The sequence below is a fragment of the Piliocolobus tephrosceles genome, chromosome 7 (assembly GCF_002776525.5).
Source record: "Piliocolobus tephrosceles isolate RC106 chromosome 7, ASM277652v3, whole genome shotgun sequence".
Taxonomy (NCBI): Eukaryota; Metazoa; Chordata; class Mammalia; order Primates; family Cercopithecidae; genus Piliocolobus; species Piliocolobus tephrosceles.
This window is the reverse complement of record NC_045440.1, coordinates 40,645,317-40,667,620: the sequence shown is the minus strand read 5'-3', so window position 1 is coordinate 40,667,620 and position 22,304 is coordinate 40,645,317. Positions and strand designations below refer to the sequence as shown.

Genomic DNA, 22,304 nt, shown 5'->3' with positions numbered 1-22,304 from the left:
CAGTGAGCCAAGATCGCGCCATTGCACTTTAGCCTGGATGACAAGAGCAAAACTCCATCTCAAAAACACAACAACAACAACAAAAAACTGATCTCACAGAAGTAGAAAGTAGAACAGTGGTCACCAGAGGCAGGAAAGGGTGAGGGTGTTGGGGGTGGTGTGTGGAGGGGAATAGGGAGAGACTGGTTAATGGGTACAAAATTATAGTCAGGTAGAATAAGTTATAGTATTCTATAGAACAACAGGGTGACTACAGTGAATAAAACTTTATTATACATTTCAGGCTGGACGCAGTGGCTCACGCTTGTAATCCAAGCACTTTGGGCGGCTGAGGTGGGCGGAACACCTGAGGTCAGGAGTTCAAGACCAGCCTGGCCAACATGGTGAAACCCCATTTCTACTAAAAATACAAAAATTAGCCAGGTGTGGTGGTGCACACCTGTAATTCCAGGTACTCAGGAGGCTGAGGCAGGAGAATCACTTGAACTCGAGAGGCGGAGGTTGCAGTGAGCCAGGATCGCACCACTGCACTCCAGCCTGGGCAACAGTGCTAGACTCCATCTCCGGGAAAAAAAAAAAAATTATTTTATATTTCAAAATAGCCAGAAGAAAGAATTTTGACTGTTTCCAACAAAAAGGATAAGTGTTTCAAGTGATGAATATGCCAATTACCCTGATTTGATCATTACACATTATGTATCAAAATATCACACTGTCCCCCATAAATATGTACAATTATTACGTGTCAATTAAAAATAAAAACAGGCCAGGTTCAATGACTCATGGCTGTAATCCTAGCACTTTGAGAGGCCAAGGCAGGAAGATCAGTTGAGGCCAGGAGTTCCAGACTAGCCTGGACATTGAGAGACCACCATCACTACAAAAAATAAAAAAAAAAAAACTCAGCTGAGGCCATGTCCCATGGTTCAGGCCTGTAATCCCAACATTTTGGGAGGCAAAGGCGGGAAGGCTGCCTGAGGACACGATTTCGAGACAAGCCTGGGCAACATAGCAAGACCCCATCTCTACAAAATTAAAATAATTCTCACTTTCATGTGGATCTGCTTATTTTGTACCATGCAGTATTGCAAGCAATACTGGGAAGACATCATAATTGCAAATATTATAAATATTTTTTTTTTTTTTTTGAGACAGGGTCTCATTTTGTAGCCCAGGCTGGAATGCAGTGACACTGTCTCAGCTCACTGAAACCTCTGCCTCCTGGGTTCAAGCGATTCTCCTGTCTCAGCCTCCTGAGTAGCTGAAGTTACAGGCACGTACCACCATAGCAGCTAATTTTGTATTTTTAGTAGAGATGAGGTTTCACCATGTTGACCAGGCTGGTCTCAAACTCCTGACCTCAAGTGATCCTCCCTCCTCGGCCTCCCAAAGTGCTGGGATAACAGGCATGAGCCAATGCACCCGACATTTGAAATATTTCTAAAAAATGGTTTTGAAACAAGGTCTCCCTCTGTCACCCAGGCTAGAGTGCAGTGGCACAATCATAGCTCACTACAGCCTCAAACTCCTGGGCAAGAAATCCTCCCACATCAGCCTCCAATGTAGTGGGACTACAGGTACGCACCATGGCTGCCTAATTTTTTTTTTTTGAGACGGAGTCTCAATCTGTTGCCCAGGCTGGAGTGCAGCAGCGCAATCTCCGCTCACTGCAACCTCTGCCTCCTGGGTTCAAGCGATTCTCCTGCCTCAGCCTCCTAAGTAGCTGGGACTACAGGCACGTTCCACCAAGCCTGGCTAATTCTTTGTATTTTTAGTAGAGATGGGGTTTCATGGTGTTAGCCAAGATGGTCTCGATCTCCTGACCACGTGATCCGCCTGCTTCAGCCTCCCAAAGTACTGAGATTACAGGTGTAAGCCACCACGCCCAGCTGGCTGCCTAATTTTTAAAACTTTTTTGTAGAGACGAGGTCTTGCTATGTTGCCCAGGCTGCTCTTGAACTCCTGGCATCAAGGAATTAAAATATTTTAAACTATTTAATTAGCTTCATCCTTTAAATTTTCCTATTTCTGTATGTTTTATAACATATATCAGTATATATTAGTACATGATATTCTACTGTAACCATATATATATAATACAGACTAAGAGCTTAATTTTTTTTTTTACTGTTTATTTAGGTGACGTGGTCAATAAAGCTTGGAGACCACTAACCTGGAGTCAGCTCAGAAGTCCTGAAGCCCTCTTCCCAGTCCCCTACCCTATTCACTGTCCCAAGATGACCAAAGCCAAAGGTGAGCCCTTGGCCCAGTAGGATCAGAGAAAGTGGAGGCAGTGAAGAGGGAGCCTGGCTTCCCGCCCCTCCCCAAGCTGCACAGAGGGCCTACCTGATTGTGCCATCGGATGACATTTCCAAATCCCCCTGTCCCAAGGCGCTCTTTCATTTCCCAGGCCCCACATGTCTGGGTTGTCAGGGAAGGTGACCAGCTCATACTGATGTCGTGCTAACTCTGTGAGCAATTTGGGATGGGGAAAAAAAGTTAGGATTAAGAAAAAAAATGGAGCTCAAAGGGATGGAGAAGGCAAGAGATACCACTGCTCTTGAATGGGAGAGAAGAAAAATACAACTGGTTTTTTACTTTGTAAAGAAACCAATGTGTTTGGTTTGTCCAAACTTTGTGGCAAACTTTTGTCCCTCTCACCCTCCCCCATCCGGTCGCTGTGGCATCAGGCAGGGAAGAAAGTGACCGAGGGAGGCGATGTCCACGCCCTTGCCCCAGCGAGGGGATCCCCAGCTGACTCCACCAGGGGCGCCCCAGCCTGCTCGCCTTCTGCTCGAGGTGGCAGGGACAGAACCTACTTCTGAGCGTCCCCTCGGTCACGTGTTTCTTTACAATGTTCCCATAAATCGCAGGTTTCCCTCAAAGCCACCCACCCCCAAGAAGCCACCCCAGCCAGGGCTGTTTCTCCCGGCTTCCCGAACTCCAATCCGCACGAGTGAAACGCTCCCCAGTCCGCAAGCTGCGACTTTCCAGCGGCACAGAGGGATCTTCTGGGCCTTGCAGGCAGCGGAGCGGCGGGGCCTGCAGGTGGCACCCGGGCCGCACCCGCGAGTGGGACTCACCTGTCGGCAGGGACGCGGGGCAGGGGGAGGGCTCCCCGGGGCGGGGGAGGCGGGGCTGGGGCGGCCGAACCCGGGGCTCTGATACCCCTCTGAAAACATTAAAATGTGGGAATCTTAACGCGGGCAGCGCGGCGCGACTTCCTCAAACACTTCCTGCTCTGACATCACTGAGCACGTGGGCCGCGGCCGCTCTTAAAGTGGCCGCGAGGGGCGCGAGGCTGACCAGGTCCGGATGCTGCGAGCGCCGCGGGCCAGGTGGGCCTGTCCCGGGACCCGCAACCGGGCAACTTCCCGGGGGCGGGGGTGGCGTGTGGCCTCTAGAATAAACTGAGGGAAAGTAGACCGTGCTCACCGATTTAAAAGAGCAGCCCTGAAATGACCCCTGTTACGCCCTGTTCTCTTTAGACAAGTGACTTCCACCTGGAGCGGTTTCTGGGCCCGGGCATGGGGATTTCCTCAGCCGGCCGCCTAGGCTTTCACCTCGGTGGAATTTCCCGCGCCCCTGCTGGGATGATTTAGGGACTGTTGGCTAGAACTGCCCTTGCCGCCCGCCCTACTGCGGGCGCTCCCCTGTCTGTGGGGGGTGCTTGGCTGGGTGTGGAGAAGGATCAATCACAGCTGACTCCGCAGAGGTGACAGCCCCCGCCCCCTTAAAAACAAGAAAAGACCTAGAAGTGTGAAGCCAGACTGCAGCCCCACCCCCGGTGACAGGAGGAAACCGCGAGGCGCACAGCCTAAGGTTCATGGTTCATCTCCTTCCTGCTTGGAGTCAGAATGTCCTCACTGCTGAGTTTCTCCATTTTGTGGGATTATATTAGTGGACAAAGGAGGTGTGTGTGTGTTGCTATATTTTATTCAAGCAGGAAAAAACTACCAAAGAAACCTGAAGATGATAATAATAGCTCACATCTATAGAGTGCTTACACAGTGCAGGGCTCTGTTCTAAATCTCTGAACTTAGATTTCCTTACTCAATCCTCAGGGCAACCCTGTAAATTGGACAATACTGCATCATCATCATCATTATTATTATTATTTTGCTCTGTCACCCAGGCTGGAGTGCAGTGGTGTGATCACAGCTCACTGCAGCCTCCAACTCTTGGGCTCAAATGATTCTCCTGACTACAGGTGCGTGGCCGCCATACCTGGTGGTGGGGGTCTCACTCACTGAGTTGCCCAGGCTAGTCTCGAACTTCTGGGCTCAAGGGATCCAGCCGCCTGGACCTCCCAAAGTGTTGGAATTACAGGTGCGAGCCACCGCACCTGGTCTGCATCATTATTTTTTCCGAGGCACAGGGCTGCCATGTAGATGAACTGAAACTCAAACCCTAGCAACTGGTTTCCGGGTTCTTAATGGGCGGTTAAAAGTAGCATGTTAAGAAGTTCAGAGGGAGGCAAACTGGATTTTGAATTCAGATACTGCTGTTGACTACCTCTGAGGTACTGGGGCTGGTTTGTTAAACACTCTGAGCATCTATTTCCTCTTAAAATTTAGGCAGTATTAGGTTGAATTGCATTTAATTGTCATTTTTTGGAAATTGAAAACAGCCAAAACATCAGTGACAAAGATTAGCAGTTTCATCTGCTTCACTGTAATAGCAGGGGGACAGGCGGGCTCATAGAAAGTCATAGAAAGGAGGCCACCCCAGAGTTGTTGTGAGGGACAAATGAGGTATTGATAGCAGCAGTGCCTGACAGCCCTGGGGTTGAAGTTAACTCAGGGACAGATCTCAACCCAAACATAGGGGTCAGTGGTGTCCAGGGCTGTGCTAGGCAGGCTGGCTGCTCTGTTTCTTTTCCCTCCCCCTCTTCTCCCCTCCCCTCCCCTCTCCTCTCCTCTTCTTTTTCTTTCTCTCTCTCCTTTCCTTTTCCTTCCTTCCTTCCTTCCTTCCTTCCTTCCTTCCTTCCTTCCTTCCCCCTCCCTCCCTCCCATCCCCTCCCCTCCCTTCCAGGCTACTTAGTTTCTTTCTCCCTTCCCCTTCCCCTTCCCTTCCCTTCCCTAGCCTTCCCTTCCCTTCCCTTCTTTCTCCCCCGCCTTCTTTCTCCTTTCTTCCTTCCTTCCTTTCCTTTCCCTTTCCTCCCCTCCCCTCTTCTCTCCTCTCCTTTCTCTTTTTCTTTCTCTTTCTCGTTCTCTCTTTTCCTTCCTTCCTGCATGCATGCCTGCCTGCCTTCCTCCTCCCCTCTCCCCTCCCCTCCCTTCCCCTCCCTTCCCCTTCCCTTCCCGGCTGCTCGATTTCTTTCTTTACTTTCCTTTCTTTCTTCCTTTCCTTTCCTTTTCTTTACTTTTTCTTTCTTGACAGGGCCTCTCTCTATCACCCACTTTGGAGTGTAGTGACAGGATGCTCACTGCAGCCTTGACCTCCTGGGTTCAAGGGGTCCTCCCACCTCAGCCTCCCCACTATCTGGGATTACAGGCACATGCCACCATGACCAGCTAATTTTTAAATTTTATTTTGTTGAGACGAGGTCTCACTATGTTGCTCAGAGTTGGCTCAAACTCCTGGCCTCAAAGCAATCCTCCCACCTTGGCCTCCCAAAGTGCAGGGATTACAGGTGTGAGCCACTGCTCCTGACCTGGCATTTCTTGATTACTCCCAGCTAAATGGCAAGCTCAGCCTCAAGGCTGGAAGCAACAGGAACATGAGTAAATAGTTGTAACACAAGTAGAATAGTGCCTGCATTGTCTAAATGCAATATAAGTGTTTGCTTAATAAGTAAATTTTTTAAATAAAATATTTATTGGCCAGGTGAGGTGGCTCATGCCTGTAATCCCAGCACTTTGGCAGGCTGAGGTAGGCAGATCACTTGAAGTCAGGAATTTGAGATCAGCCTGGCCAACATGGTGAAACCCCGTCTCTATGAAAAATACAAAAATTAGCTGGGCGTGGTGGCAAGTGCCCGTAATCCCAGCTACTTGGGAGACTGAGGCAGAAGAATTGCTTGAACCCAGGAGTTGGACGTTGCTGTAAGTGGAGATCGCGCCAGTGCACTATAGCATGGGCAACAGAACGAGACTCCATCTCGGGGGAAAAAAAAAAAAAAATTAGGCCGGGTGCGGTGACTCACCCCTGTAATCCCAGCATTTTGGGAGGCCGAGGCAGGCAGATCACCTGAGGTCATGAGTTCAAGACTAGCCTGGCCAACATAGTGAAACCCCGTCTCTACTAAAAATACAAAAATTAGGCCGGGCACAGTGGCTTACGCCTGCAATGCCAGCACTTTGGGAGGCCGAGGCGGGTGGATCATGAGGTCAAGAGATCAAGACCTTCCTGGCTGACATGGTGAAACCCCATCTCTACTAAAAATACCAAAAAAAAAAAATTAGCTGGGCGTGCTGGTGCGTGCCTATAATCCAAGCTACTTGGGAGGCTGAGGTAGGAGAATCGCTTGAACCCAGAAAGCAGAGGTTACTGTGAGCTGAGATCGTGCCATTGCACTCTAGCCCGGGCGATGAGGGAAACTCCGTCTCAAAAAAAAAAAGAAAAAAATATTATTCAGCATCTGTATGTGCTGGGCACTGTGGAGAGTCTATTTCCAGTACAATGTCATAAAAAAGTTCTCTCCTTAATCCTGTCATCTCTGAAAAACACTGTCCCTGAGAAACTTACCGAGACATCCGCTAATATGCCAAAAGTTTACTCTGCACTCCTGTAATTTGAATCCTCATTTTGCTCAGCCCAAAATAACTTGGCTTTCAACTGAACATAAATCTCTCTGATAAGGTCACGTATTACTAGACTTTTTTTTCTTCAGTTAATCATGGTCCAGGAAGAGGCCTCTGGGTTTTATCATATTCCAAGATATTTATTATCTTAAGCTCAATTTTCTATCCAGATAAGACATGTTTAGATATCTCTGCCTGCATCTGGTTTCTGTCCTGCTCTGGAGACATGAGCAGACTGTTTACAAAATATATTTCCAGATTCAGCAGAAAAAGGTCCCTTTTTCTTCCTGCTTTGAGGCTGACTGTGCTATTTAGCTGTGCTATAGGGAAATCAAGAAATACTGACCAGCCAGAGTGCCTAGCTTAGCCCAGGGCATTACTGACCCAGGGGATCCAAGCAATGGAATGAGATCTCATCAGAAGCACTTAGAATCTTATTGGGTTTTTAAGACCCACAGAGAGCCATCAAGTAAGGACAGACAAAGGCCAGGCAATATAAAATCACACACGAATTTGTTCTGCAGTAATTAGTACCACAGTACAGTACCGTTATACGAAAGGGGTCCTGATCCAGACCCCAAGAGAGGGTTCTTGGATCTCGTGCAAGAAAGAATTCAGGGTGAGTCAGTAAAGTAAAAGCAAGTTTATTAAGAAAGTAAAGGAATAACAGAACGGCTACTCCGCAGACAGAGCAGCCCCCAAGGGCTGCTGGTTGCCCATTTTTATGTTTATTTCTTGATGATATGCTAAACAAGGGGTGAATTATTCATGCCTCCCTTTTTTAGACCATATAGGGTAACTTCCTGACATTACCATGGCATTTGTAAACTGTCATGGCGCTGGTGGGAGTATAACAGTGAGGACAACCAGAGGTCACTCTCGTGGCCATCTTGGTTTTGGTGGGTTAGAGCCGGCTTCTTTACTGAAACCTGTTTTATCTGCAGGGTCTTTATGACCTATATCTTGTGCTGACCTCCTATCTCATTCTGTGACTCAGAATGCCTTAACCATCTGGGAATGCAGCCCAGTGGGTCTCAGCCTCATTTTACCCAGCTCCTATTCAAGATGGAGTTGCTCTGGTTCAAATGCTTCTGACAGTACTAGTGATAAGGATAAGGTTTCTGAGCACTGTTAAATTTAAAATGAAATCTTGTTCCCAGAGTAAGTCAAAGATAACTGTCTTCTTACTCAGTCTTTTATGTCATCCACTGATCAAACTCTGCTCTCTCACCTGATGGCAATGAAGCGCAGCAACACTGAGCTCCTCCGAGTGAAGAAATAATTGTTTTCTGCACCATCTGGAGCTGAATCATAGAAGGAGAAGACAGCTTGAAAGATAAGAGGCCGTAAGGCAGACCACAGAGGATGGTGGAGGTTTTCCTCAGCCCCCCAGCCCCCACAGTCAGCTCTGGTTCAGCGATTTCAGCAACTCTTTCTTGACCCATCTGATTTTGTTTTATCCCAGCCCTGCAGACAAAGGACTCTGCAGGTCAGGACTTGCTTCTTCAACAAACAAAAACTCCTCTGCCAGAAAAGTTGGAGAAACTAGTTTAGTCAGAGGATGTGAAGAAGTCTGCCTTTGTTCTGGGGACCTTGGTGGGAGATGAGGGTGGGCTGGTGGAGACGAGGGTGAGAATGAACCTTGCCGCAGACCCTTTGGGCGCCATGAAGAGCTGGCTGCAGAAGAGGAAGGGAAGGAAATTGGCCAGCTGCTGTCTCTGTGACTGGACTTGGGCCAATCAAGAAACTGAGAGGAGCAGGGCCAGCCAAGCTGTTGTGCCTCAAACTTAGGTAGAAACAAGAAAAGGCAAGGATTTGAGGCTCTGAGTCACCCTCTCTGGAGAAAAGAGAGCTTGGAGGAGGAAATCACTTTTTGAGCTCCATTTGCTTTTATACACACATGTGTTTATTCCAGTAAATTCAAACTAAAGAGGAAAAAGTCATGAAAGGGCAGCTGCCACCTCAGGCCGTGGTGGCTGAGACAAAGGATATGGGCTGGATGTAGATGTCTAAGAAACCAACAGGTATGCTTTTCGGCTTACCTTGGTTCTGAGCGCCTACTTTTGACCCATGGGATCAAAGATATTGTTCACTGCTCCATTCCCAGCACCTGGTACATCATAGGTACTCAATAAAAATTTTACCAAATGAATGAGAGAAATGGCCAATACAAAGACTGGCCAATACTAAGAGTGAAACAGCACTCTTTAGCCTTGGGCTATGCATTGTCTTTGGAGCTTGAGAGATGTGAGTTCCAATCCTGGCTCTGTCTTTTCTTGGCTTTGTGAACTCAGGCGGTTTATTGACCCTCACGGAGCCTCAGTTTTCTCTTCCATGAAGTAGGGGTGAATAAAACCTACTCCTCATGGAGATAATATACATAAAAGTGCAGAGCCTGATGCTTGTGAAGCCCCCTTTGAATATTAGTTATTAATGTGTTACTTTTTTAATGTGGTAACCCAGAAATTGGCTGATATTCTTGTTCTGTGATTCAAGTGAAATGGGCTCTGGCTGGGCGTGGTGGCTCACGCCTATAATCCCAGCACTTTGGGAGGCCGAGACTGGCAGATCACCTGAGGTCAGGAGTTTGAGACCAGCCTAGGCAACATGGTGAAACCCCGTCTCTACTTTAAAAAATACAAAAAAATTAGCCAGGCGTGGAGGTGGGCGCCTGTAATTCCAGCTACTTGGGAGGCTGAGGCAGGAGAATTACTTGAACCCAGGAGGCGGAGGTTGCAGTGTACTGATTGTGCCACTGCATTCCAGCCTGGGCGACAGAGCAAGAGTCCATCTCAAAAAAGAAAAAAAAGGGCCAGGCATGGTAGCTCATGCCTGTAATCCCAGCACTTTGGGAGGCCAAGGCAGGCAGATCACATGAGGTTGGGAGTTTGAGACCAGCCTGACCAACATGAAGAAAGCCCGGCTCTACTAAAAATAGAAAATTTGCCGGGCATAGTGGCACATGCCTGTTATCCCAGCTACTCAGGAGGCTGAGGAAGGAGACTCACTTGAACTTAGGAGGCAGAGGTTGTGGTGAGCCAAGATCAGGCCATTGCACTCCAGGCTGGGCAACAAGAGTGAAACTCTGTCTCAAAAAATAATTTTAAAAAAATGAAATGGGCTCCAAGCTCCACATCTTCCCCACTCCCCTTGCAGTGCAAGGCCCCTATCCTTTCACCTCTCCCCTCTCCCCAGGACCTTGGTGTCAGAGGTGGCAGTGTGCACTGGTGGTTGAGGCAGTTGGATGTTTTTTAGTCACCTCTGCCTCTGACCTTCTACTTTTGCTAAACTCTTAACTGCCTTTGCCTTTTTTTTTGGAGTCTAGGGTACTCTGTCATCCATCTTGGAGTGCAGTGGCATGATCATAGCTCATGCAGCCTTGAAGTCCTGGGTTCAAGTGATGCTCCCACCTCAGCCTCCCCAGTAGCTGGGACCACAGGTGTGCGCCACCACTCCCGGCTAATTTGCTCTACTTTTTAAAAGACAGGGTCTCACTATGTTGCCCAGGCTGATCTGGAACTCCTGGGCTCAAGCAGTCCTCCTGCCTTGGCCTCCCAACGTGCTGGAATTTCAGGTGGGAGCCACCCTGCTCGGTTCAATTCCATTTGTTTACTTTTTAGCATGAAGGTCGTTCTCCACTACCACCAAATACAGGGCCAAGACTCCACATTTGGCCTGGGTACTGTGGCTCACACCTGTAATCCCAGCACTTTGGGAGGCCAAGGCAAGTGGATCAATTGAGCCCAGGAGTTTGAGACCAGCCTGGGCAACATGGCAAAACCTTGTCTCTACTAAAAATACAAAAAGTAGCCAGGCATGGTGGCGGGTGCCTGTAATCACAACTACTCAAGAGGCTGAGGCAGCAGAATCACTTGAACTTGGGAGACAGAGGCTGTAGTGAGCCAAGATCGTGCCACTGCACTTGAGCCTGGGTGACAGAGCAAGACTCTGTCTCAAAAAAATAAATAAATAAAAAGATCTATGTTTGGGGAAGTGGCAGGGGTCAGCACATCTGGAGTGCAATGGATAAGCCTCACTCTGGGAGAACCACCTTCGTGAGCATGGCATCTCCCCTGCCAGGTCAGGATAAAGGCCAATTTTGATTTATTAGGTTGGTACAAGAGTTATTGAGGTTTTTGACGTAATAATTTCTTAATATCCTTTCTAGAGACTTTCTAAGGTGTGGGCAGACTGCTGGGTTGGGCTGGATTTCTCCTGTCTGAGGAATCAGAGGCCAGAGGTGACCAAATGACTGACCCAACTGGGTTAATCCAGGCTTAGTGACCCCAGAACAACACGAGGCTGGCTGGGCTATGGTGTGAAAGGACCGCTCATCACTGAGACTGCAGAGCCTGTGCCAAGAAAGAGGAAGAGAGGCTAGGCGCAGTGGCTCACGCCTGTAATCCCAACACTTTGGGAGGCCAAGGCAGGCAGATCGCAAGGTCAGGAGATCGAGACCATCCTGGCTAACACGGTGAAACCACGTCTCTACTAAAAATACAAAAAATTAGCTGGTCGTGGTGGCAGGTGCCTGTAGTCCCAGCTGCTCGGGAGGCTGAGGCAGAAGAATGGCATGAATCTGGGAAGCGGAGCTTGCAGTGAGCTGGGATCACACCACTGCACTTCAGCCTGGGGGACAGAGCAAGACTCTGTCTCAAACAAAAAAGAATAAGGAAGAGAGAACAGAAGAAAAAAAAGAAGCTGGTTTGGAGGGAGCATGGTGGAAAGGGTCACTAGGCAGCGGAGATGGGAACTTTAACCAATCCCTGGGCTGTGTTGCAACTCAGCTACAGACCCCAGTCCCTCCTGGGCTCACGCCTCTCTCTGCACTTCCCCTTGCCATTAGTGCCTGGCCCTCCTACCTGCCTGTCCCAACTTTTCCTTTCTGCAGGAGTCTGCTGGTGACTATCTGGGAGGCCAGATCACTGTAGGAGACTGGAATATGCCACCCAAGATAGGCCTTTTGTGCATATGGATTATTCTGAGAAACAGCAACTGAAGAAGCAGCTCTGAAAGCAGAGTAAAAATGACCCTTTTGCCTGGGCATTGTGGCGGGCGCCTATAATCCCAGCTATTCGGGAGGCTGAGGCAGGAGAATCACTTGAACCCGGGAGGCAGAGGTTGCAGTAAACAGAGGTGGCGCCATTGCACTCCAGCTTGGGTGACAAGAGTAAAACTCCATCTCAAAAAAATATATATATATATTTAAGGCTGGGCATGGTGGCTCACACCTGTAGTCCCAGCACTTTGGGAGGCTGAGACAGGTGGATCACCTGATGTCAGGAGTTCAAGACCAGCCTGACCAACATGGTGAAACCCTGTCTCTACTAAAAATACAAAAATTAGCCGGGCATGGTGGTGGGCGCCTGTAATCCCAGCTACTTGGGAGGCTGAGGCAGGAGAGTGACTTGAACTAGGGAGGCGGAGGCTGCAGTGAGCTGAGATCATGCTACTGCACTCCAGCCTGGGTGACAGAGTGAGACTCATCTCAAAAAATTAAATTAAATTAAATATTGTAAAAGCTACCCTTTTGTAAGGGAAATTTACATCTATAGAAACCATCTCTCTGATGTTTTCTGATAGTCTCAGAAACAACAAAAAACGTCTCTTGCCAGGCATAGCGGCCCATGCCTACAATCCCAGCACATTGGGAAGCCCAGGCAGGAGGATCACTTGAGCCCAGGAGTTTGAGACCAGCCTGGGCAATATAGGGAGACCCCATCTCTACAAAAAAATCAAAATATTAGCTGGGTGTGGTGTCATGCCTGTAGTCTCAGCTACTGGGGAGGATGAGGTAGGAAGGTCACTTGAAATCAGGAGTTTGAGAACAGCAAGACCTTATCTCTAATTAATTTAAAAATATATAATTAAAAATAAAATTTTATAATTAATTATAAAAAATAAAATAAAATTAATTTAAAAATAAAATATAATTCTCTATATATACTTAAATACCAAAAAAACCCAGCTGGCCATGGTGGTTCACACCTGTAATCCCAGGACTTTGGGAGGCCAAGGCAGGTGGATCACCTTAGGTCAGGAGTTCGAAACCAGCCTGGCCAACATGGTGAAATCCCATCTCTACTAAAAATACAAAAAATTAGCCAGATTACAGGCAGGCGCCTGTAATCCCAGCTCCTCGGGAGACTGAGGCAGGAGAATCGCTTGAACCCGGGAGGCAGAGTTTGCAGTGAGCCAAAATCATGCCATTACATTCCAGCCTGGGCAACAGAAGTGAAACTCCATCTCAAAAAACAAACAGAAAAACGCATCTCCATTTGTAAGGGTTTCTCTGTCCCTATACCAGGAAGAGAAGTGTGGCTCTAATTCACCAGAAACTCTAATCATTAGAGAAGACATCAACATAAATCTGCACTACAAACCTTAGCTTTGCTTACCAAGCTTTTTCAGGACACCACCCCATAACTGTCCACCCCAAAACCGTTCTTGCTTTGTTTCACCTGGAGATGGTATTTAAGTCCGAATTCTAAGTCACCCTTCTAGATTTTACTCATATCTCTGGGTATCTCCTATGAATATGTGAAATATACATGTTGTTAAACTTCCGTTTGTTTTTCTCTTGTTAATCTGCCATTTTGTTACAGGAGGTCTCAGCCGGGAACACAGAAAGGATATAGAGAAAATTATTGTTCTGCCCCTACAGTTTTGGTGACCCAGATGGGATCTCCGGGACACCCTGCCTGCTCTACAATTGGGATCCCTGGAAGTGACAGAATCTGGCAACGGGTAAGAATGTGTTGTCGGCCGGATGTGGTGGCTCACACCTGTAATCCCGGTATTTTGGGAGGCCAAGGCAGGTGGACCACTTTAGCCCAGGAGTTTGGGACCAGCCTGGGCAAGATGGCAAGACCCCATCTCTACTAAAAATACAAAAAAATTAGCCAGGCATAGTGACTCACACCTGTAATCCCAGTACTTTGGGAGGACAAGGTAGGTGCATCACTTGAGCCCAGGAGTTTGAGACCACCCTGGTCAACATGGCAAGTCGCCGTCTCTACTAAAAACACAAAAAATTAACCGGGCATGGTGATGTCCACCTGTAGTCCCAGCTACTCGGGAAGCTGAGGCAGGAGGATCACTTGAGCCCAGGAAATTGAGGCTGCAGTGAGCCGTGATTACACCACTGCACTCCAGCCTGGGCGATGAGCATGAGACCCTGTCTCAAAAAAATAAAAAGTAGGCCGGGCGCAGTGGCTCACGCCTGTAATCCCAGCACTTTGGGAGACCAAGGTAGGCGGATCACGAGGTCAGGAGATCGAGACCATCCTGGCTAACAAGGTGAAACCCCATCTCTACTAAAAATTCAAAAAAATTAGCCGTGTGTGGTGGTGGGCACCTGTAGTCTCAGTTACTCAGGAGGCTGAGGCAGGAGAATGGCGTGAAGCCAGGAGGCGGAGCTTGCAGTGAGCCAAGATTGTGCCACTGTACTCCAGCCTGGGCAACAGAGCAAGACTCTGTCTCAAAAAAAAAAAATTAAAAAATTAAAAATAAAATAAATAAATACATAAATAGATAAGCAAAATAATGTGGTAGTTAGCACTTCTGGATCTGTGTGGTACCAGTCAAGGGAGGAAGGTACAAGTTTCTCTTTTGTGCCTTCTATCTCAAATTCACATTAGCAGAAGAAATCATTTGTAAGAATTAATTTTTTGGACAGTGACTCTGGTGAAATGTGGTTTGGGGTAACCATTGGTTATTGATCCTTTCACTCCCAGGGACAGTTATTGCTTTCCTGTTTGTGTCCTAAAAATGTAGCGTGGCTATCCAACTGCTGGGGCACCCAGACTGCTGGTTACCTGTCCTGGCTACCAACTGCCAGGCTAGGGACACCCCAGAATATAGCCAGCCAACCACCAGGTCAGGGACACCCAGGAATATAACCAGACAGAAAGAGAAGCATGGGCTGCATCCCATCTGTGACCAGTGTCTGTCAACCTAAAATCATCAAATGGTCAGAATCTAGTTCAAAGAGAGGTCATCAGCACAAAGTTGAGGACTGCAGCCCGGGACACACTTCCAAGTTTCCTTGGGGACTGCTCCAGACAACAAAAGAGAGGCTCAAGTTTTTAAAGGAAAAAAATAACAAATCAGGAGAGGGAGATTTACAAAAGTTGTTTGTCAGGAATTCTCATTGGTTTACAGAAATAACTTTGGTTATTTTTATAAATAACATTGGTGATTGGCTGTGCATTGTTGAACTACAGGGTGTATGGCATTTTATGGCTACTTGGTGACAGTTAGTCTAGAGCCCATAGCAAGTGGCTGCTAGAGGTAATTATTTCACTCAAGGGGGAGAGGGACGTGACTGGTATTACATTTTAAATGCCTTTCTGGGTCTCATAATTTAAAGGGGCTCGCATTCCTCAAATGAAATATATTTCTTGGAAAGGGAGGTGAATAGGGTCTCACTGTCACCCAGGCTGGAGTGCTGTGGCATGATCATGGCTCACTGCAGCCTCGACCTCCCCAGATTTAAGCAATCCTCCCATCTCAGCCTCCTGAGTAACTGAGACTACAGATGTACACCAGCACATCGAGCTAATATTTGTATTTTTTTTTGCAGAGGCGGGGTCTCACCATGTTGCCCAGGCTGGTCTCAAACCCTTGAGCTCAAGTGATCCACCTGCCCCGGCCTCCCAAAGTGCTGGGATTACAGGTGTAGGCCATAACATCTAGCCAGATGAAATGGTTTTTCTTTTTCTCATATCCTACCAACCATTGCCAGCTCTAAGGGTGTTATCTAAGACTTTCTTCCCTTGACTGTCTATGGGAATGGCTCCCATAGTCTATGGAAAGGGCTGTATCTTTGCATCCTGTTTGGAGAGGCCTCTCATTTCTGTGGTTAAGCCATAAAAGGCTCATTGGTTTTAAGTCCTAAGAGGCTTATGACTTTGGTCTTCAGTCATTTGCTAAGTACACATTTTCTGTAAAAGAAAAAGAAGAAAAACTATTCAAATAGGGGTTCAGTATTGCCAGGAATACTTACTGTTTGTCCCAGGAGAATTTGATAATAAGATTTTTTTTTTTTTTTTTTTGAGACAGAGTCTCGCTCTGTCACCCAGGCTGGAGTGCACTGGTGCATCTCGGCTCACTGCAACCTCCACTTCCCAGGTTCAAGCGATTCCCCTGCCTCAGCATCCCGAGTAGCTGGGATTACAGACACGTGCTACCACGCCCGGCTAATTTTTGTATTTTAAGTAGGATTTAAAATGGGGTTTCACCATATTGGTCAGGCCGGTCTCAAACTCCTGACCTCCTGATCCGACCAACTCGGCCTCCCAAAGTGCTGGGATTATAGGCATGAGCCACCACGCCCAGCCTTGAAAGCCTTTTTTTTTAAAGGAGCTCTATGGTCAGAAGTTGGCCTGACTAGAAGCCAATATTCAGACCCTAGTAGGAGTTACTGTTTTAAGTCCTCTCTGTTCTGTCGAGCTAATCCTGCAGCTCCCATGGGAATGTCTCCATCGCCTGAAACTCCCTTCCTGAAGCCCCGCTGTCTATGTGTTCAACCAACTCTGTCACCTACCTTTGGCTGGCGCAGTTTTGCTGAGCCAGTAAATACGGTACTTTATTGGCTTCTTTGGAGAACTTGAGATCTCCCGACGCTGGCTCCCCGACAACCTCTTCCTTCCTGTTGCTCCTGTTTCTCCTCTCTTCTCTCATCTTCTCTCCAGTTCTCTCTCTCTCTCTCTTTTTTTTTTTTTTTTTTTGAGACGGAGTCTTACTCTGTTGCCCAGGCTGGAGTGCAGTGGCACAATCTCAGCTCACTGCAACCTCCGCCTCTGGCGTTCAAGCAATTCTCCTGCCTCGGCCTCCCGAGTAGCTGGGATTACAGACTCCTGCCACCATGCCTGGCTAATTTTTTGTATTTTCGAAGAGACAGGGTTTCGCCGTGTTGTTCAGGTGGTCTCAAGCTCCTGAGCTCAGGCAATCCACCCACCTTGGCCTCCCAAAGCACTAGGATTACATGCGTGAGCCACTGAGACTGGCCAATTAAACTCTTACTTTACTGCAATGCCGTGCTCTTCGTTGTGCAGCAGGCAGGAAGAACCTGTCAGGCAGTTATAAAAATAGGATAAAAGTATATGAATGAGCTTTTGACAACGATTTTGGTTTATAACGTGTCTACTAAAAATAGTTTCCCAAATCTCTTTGGTAACTTATACTCAGGGTTTTGCTAAGTTAAGTTAAATTAAATGATAAATATTCACTGCATACCTGGATATTTTCCAAATATAATAAAACATTGAAGCATTAATTGCTGAATATATGTCTGTCTACTCTTGGCTTCTTAGTACGAGAGACTCCAGATGTTTGAGTGTGTTAGTAAACATGTCCCATGCCACACTGAAAAACTGTGGACACAGGCTGGGCACTACAGGCTGGGCACGGTAGCTCATGCCTGTAATCCCAGCACTTTGGGAGGCCAAGGGGAGCAGATCACCTGAGGTCGGGAGTTTGAGACCAGCCTGACCAACCTGGAGAAACTCTGTCTCTACTGAAAATACAAAATTAGCCAGACATGGTGCATGCCTGTAATCCCAGCTGCTCAGGAGGCTGAGGCAGGAGAATCACTTGAACCTGAGAGGCAGAGGTTGCGGTGAACCGAGATTGCGCCATTGCACTCCAGCCTGGGCAATGGGAGTGAAACTCCATCTTGAAAAAAAAAAGAAAAACTGCTATGAAAAAATATATGTTTCTAAAAATTATAAAACGGTATATTCATAAATTTGCTTGTCTACAGAATGCTAGTGTGACAGTTCATGATTGCTTAATTTCTAGTGAAAACTAGAAACTTCTTAATGATTGCTTGATTTCTTAATGATTGCTTAGTTTCAAGTGAAAACCGGAAAGTGTAAAGAACAAAAGTTGTATGCAAGGAAAATAGGATATGGGATTTCTGTAAGATAAAGTATGAAGCAGTTGGTTGCGGTGGCTCAAGCCTATAATCCCAGCACTTTGGGAGGCCGAGGCAGGCAGATCACCTGAGGTCAGGAGTTCAAGACGAACCTGGCCAATATGGTAAAACCCCATCTCTACTAAAAATAAAAAATTAGCTGGGTGTGGTGGCACGAGCCTGTAGTCCCAGCTACTCAGGAGGCTGAGGAAGGAGACTCACTTGAACCTGGGAGGTAGAGGCTTGCAGTGAGCCGAGATGGTGCCACTACACTCTAGCCTGGGTAACAGAGCGAGATTCCATCTCAGAAAAAAAAAAAAAAAAAAAGCATGAAGCATTAATATGTGTTTCTGTTGAGAAAAAAGGAGAGTAATTCGGTTCATGTTTAGAGTTGATATAAAGGCAGTTTCAGAATGAAAAAGGAGAATGAATGAAAGACAAAAATTGAGGCCAGGCACGGTGGCTCACACCTGTAATCCCAGCACTTTGGGAGGCCGAGGTGGGCAGATCGTGAGGTCAGGAGATCGAGACCATCCTGGCTAACATGGTGAAACCCCGTCTCTACTGAAAATACAAAATATTAGCTGGGAGTGGTGGCAGGCGCCTGTAGTCCCAGCTACTTGGGAAGCTGAAGCAGGAGAATGGCGTGAACCCAGGAGGTGGAACTTGCAGTGAGCGGAGATCACACTACTGCACTCCCTCCAGGCTGGGTGACAGAGTGAGACTCCATCTCAAAAAAAAAAAAAAAAAAGAAAGACAAAAACTGAATGGAGCCAGGCATGGTGGCACATGCCTGTAGTTGTAGCTACTCAAGAGGCCAAGGCAAGAGTATTGCTTGAGCCCAGGAGTTTAAGACCAGTTGAGACAACATAGCAAGACTGTCTCAAAACAAAACAAACAAACAAAAGAACCCTAAATAGATTTAGAAAGTTAGAAAGGGAGAGAGATTCTTGTGTGATTAAGTTGGCTGAAATTGAATCAATTTATTATAAGGATCTCAAACATGAGCTTTAATATCAAAAGTACAATCCAAAACTAGAGTTTCATCTTCTCTCTTGAAATTACAAAGTTTTATTGGAGTATTGGACTTCTCTTGATAAAATACTATGGAAGGGTTTTCTTTACCGTCTATGTAATCTGTGTGGAAAATCTAGAATTTGCTTAGGTGGAAAAAAATATGTGTCTTATCAGAATAATTTCCTGTGTTTCATATCGTCTTTATCAGATCTTTGATTACTTAAGAAGACTCAGTCTTCTCTATTAAAAGAGCTAAGTTAAAAAAAACAAAATCTATATACCTTTCTGTGATTACCTCTGAAATTTTCCAGTGCTTTGGTTAAATGGATAACTGAGTAATGTTTTACCTGTGATCCTATTTAATCAAAAAATTTAGTCTTTTAACTTTTTTTTTAAAAAATTGTCCTTTAAAAACTTTGTTTAGAGATGAGGTCTCCTCCTATGTCACCCAGGCTGTTCTCGAACTCCTGGGCTTAGGTGATCCTCCTGCCTTGGCTTCCCAAAGTGCTGGGATTAAAGACATGAGCCACTGAGCCCAGCCATCTTTTGGCATTTTTGACAACTTTGCAAAATCAAACTCTACATGAAGTCTTTGACCTTGAACTAACTTTGGAATTTTCCTGAAGACCCCTAAAAAGTCACAAAGGACTTGTCTTCCTTCTTTTTTATTTTTTTTGAGATGGAGTCTCACTCTGTTGCCAGGCTGGAGTGCAATGGCGTAATCTTGGCTCACTGTAACCTCTGCCTCCGGGTTCAAGAGTTTCTCCTGCCTCAGCCTCCCGAGTAGCTGGGACTACAGGCATGCACCACCACACCCAGCTAATCTTTGTATTTTTGGCAGAGATGGGGTTTCACCATGTTGGCCAAGATGGTCTCAATTGGTTGACCTCGTAATCCACCTGCCTCTGCCTCCCAAAGTGCTGAGATTACAGGCGTGAGCCACTGCACCCAGCCTTGTCTTCCTTCTTATAAAAACAAACTTGTTAAATTAATTTGGTATGTTAAATTACATGGGAAGCATTGTTAAAAAAGAAGTGATGCTAAACCTTCTTTATGTTATATTTGTATGTATTTATGTTATAATGTGTTCCAGAAATTGCGTGAAGTTCCTAGAGATCTGATGGGTCCTGATATAATGTTGTCAGTTATAATTCTAGTTATTATCTTAAAATGTATGTGACAGAAGTAACTGAATTTTTTTCTCAATTGTATTACAATGAATTCTCATCCTTTAACCATGGCCATTTAAAGTATTTTGTCATCCATAGACAGTTAATTGTTTTATTTTGATGCATTCCTAAAAGCTTTTGCAAACAACTATAATGTGAACCACCATGCTTATGTGGTTTCTTTGCATGGCTACTGTGCTAATGAGTAAGAAAAGTCACTTCCTGGTAGGCCCAGAAATCTCAAGAAAGTGCATTTGTATTTAAGGAGATTCATGGAGAAAACACAAGTACACATTCCTGATGACTTTAAGATCATACCGCTGAACTTCCTGAACACTAATGGAAAAACTGACTCATTCATGAAATTGCTAACCAAAGATCAAGCAGAACAAGAATAATTACATTGTACTAGATTACCTGATGATGATTAAAATTCTTTTTAATTATTATTATTATTTTTTTGGAGATGGAGTTTTGCTCTTGTTGCCCAGACTGGAGTGCAATGGCACAATCTCAGCTCACTGCCACCTCCGCCTCTTGGGTTCAAGTGATTCTCCTGCCTCAGCCTCCCGAGTAGCTGGGATTATAGGCGCCTGCCACCACCCACAACTAATTTTTTGTATTTTTGGTAGAGACGGGGTTTCACTATGTTGGCCAGGCTGGTCTCAAACTCCTCACCTCAGGTGATCCACCTGCCTCAGCCTGCCAAAGTGCTGGGATTACAGGCACGAGCCACCGTGCCCAACTGATGGTTATAATTCTTAGGACTTCTTGTTTTAGGAGATTTCTGGGTCTTTAATGGTTTTTCTCTTTTTTCTTAAGCAAACTAAAATTTACAGCAATTGGGTATATTGTACCTTTGTAAACAGAATTGAAACATTTATCCTTTTTTCTCTACCTGATCCCTGTAGAATTCAGAAACTCTTACTAGCTATTCTTATTTTCATGACTATATAGTTACTTTCTTTTTCTTTTCTTTTTTCTTTTCTTTTTCTTTTTTTCTTTTTTTTTTTTTTTTTGAGATGGAGTTTCACACTTGTCGCCCAGGCTGGAGTGCAATGGTGCAATCTCAGCTCACTGCAACTTCCGCCTCTGGAGTTCAAGCGATTCTCCTGCCTCAGCCTCCCAAGTACCTGGGTTTACAGGTGCCTGCCACCATGCCCGGCTAACTTTTTTGTATTTTTAGTAGAGATGGGGTTTCACTATGTTGGCCAGGCTGGCCTCCCAAAGTGCTGGGATTACAGGTGTGAGCCACCGTGCTTGGCACTATGTAGTTATTTTCATAAATTCAGTAAGAATCTAGCTTCCTTATAACAGGGACACAATTGAAAACCTTGATTATATTGCTAAGACGTTGACTGGAATATCAAATATGAAACGAACATATAATGAGATGTGATCAGACAGTTTTAAGGAACTAAGGTTGACTTTATGGAGCCAAAAAGCCAACCTCGTGCTTTGCATATGTGGTTTCTTTATGTGGTTACCTTACAGATGAATAAGAAAGGTCACTTCCTGGCAGACCTCAGGTATATTGGGGACATCAAGAAAAGAATAATTCATCAAAGTCTATGGATATTGCAGGCAAAGTTGAAACAAACCAGACAAGTTCTCTTTGTATTCTTGAGAGACTAGGAAAGTCTAACCTGAGATTCCTTATTAAAAGTTCCAGCAAAGCAGACTTAAAAAGAGCCTATATATATATTTTTTTTAATTAAAAAGTAAACTTTAATGTCAAAAATGCAAACTTGGGGAAGACAGAAAAGATCACACACAAGACTGTCACTTCACACTTGGAAGGTTGCACAGCAGCCAGACAGAGGCACTCCTCACTTCCCAGACGTGGTGGCGGCAGTGCAGTGGTGCTCTTCACTTGCCAGACAGGGCAGCAGCTAGGCGGAGGTACTCCTCATTTCCCAGAGGGGGCAGCGGCCGGGCAGGGGTACTCCTCATATCCCAGACGGTGGGAAGCCGGGCAGAGATGCTCCTCACTTGCCAGACAGTGGGCAGCTGGGCAAAGACGCTCCTCCCTTCCCAGACAGGGCGGAAGTCGGGCAGAGGCCTCCTCACTTCCCAGACAGTGGGCAGCTGGGCAGAGTCGCTCCACACTTCCCAGACGGTGGGGCGACTGGGCAGAGCCCTCCTCACATCCCAGATGGGACGGCAGCCGGGCAGGGGCACTCCTCACTTCCCAGATGGTGGGCAGCCGGGCAGAGGCGCTCCTCACTTGCCAGACAGTGGGCAGCCGGGCAGAGGGGCACTTCACTTCCCAGATGGGGTGGCCGGGCAGAGGCGCTCCTCATTTCCCAGACAGTTGGGCGCCTGGGCAGTGGCGCCCTTCACTTCCCAGATGGTGGGCAGCTGGGCAGTGGCGCTCCTGACATCCCAAATGGGACGGCGGCCGGGCAGAGGTGTTCCTCACTTCCCAGTCAGTTGGGTGGCTGGGCAGAGGTG

At 46.6% G+C, this 22,304-nt stretch overlaps 1 protein-coding gene, 1 long non-coding RNA gene and 1 pseudogene across 6 annotated transcripts in view; 1 reads left to right on the top strand and 2 right to left on the bottom strand.

Moving 5' to 3' along the window:
• The window catches only part of IKBKB (inhibitor of nuclear factor kappa B kinase subunit beta), a 57,754-nt gene extending 54,503 nt beyond the window's left edge, over positions 1 to 3,251 (bottom strand). For 4 of the 5 annotated variants that reach the window (XM_023214458.1, XM_023214460.2, XM_023214456.1 and 1 more), the window contains exons 1-2: positions 3,084 to 3,251; positions 2,347 to 2,469 (exon numbers count right to left, since the gene is read on the bottom strand). In XM_023214458.1, coding sequence (XP_023070226.1) covers positions 2,347 to 2,451 — 105 coding nt within the window. In that variant the 5' untranslated portion in view covers positions 2,452 to 2,469; positions 3,084 to 3,251. Of the gene's footprint in view, positions 1 to 2,346; positions 2,470 to 3,083 lie in introns of those variants that run through there. The other variant, XR_002732036.1, reaches the window with a different exon arrangement.
• Positions 3,252 to 3,600: 349 nt separating this feature from the next.
• LOC111544094 lies at positions 3,601 to 21,539 on the top strand. The gene is made up of 3 exons (XR_002732037.1): positions 3,601 to 3,913; positions 13,352 to 13,493; positions 21,345 to 21,539. It is a non-coding gene; the product is annotated as an uncharacterized LOC111544094 (long non-coding RNA).
• On the bottom strand, positions 10,682 to 10,834 carry LOC111544219 (annotated as a pseudogene).
• Positions 21,540 to 22,304: the final 765 nt, after the last annotated feature.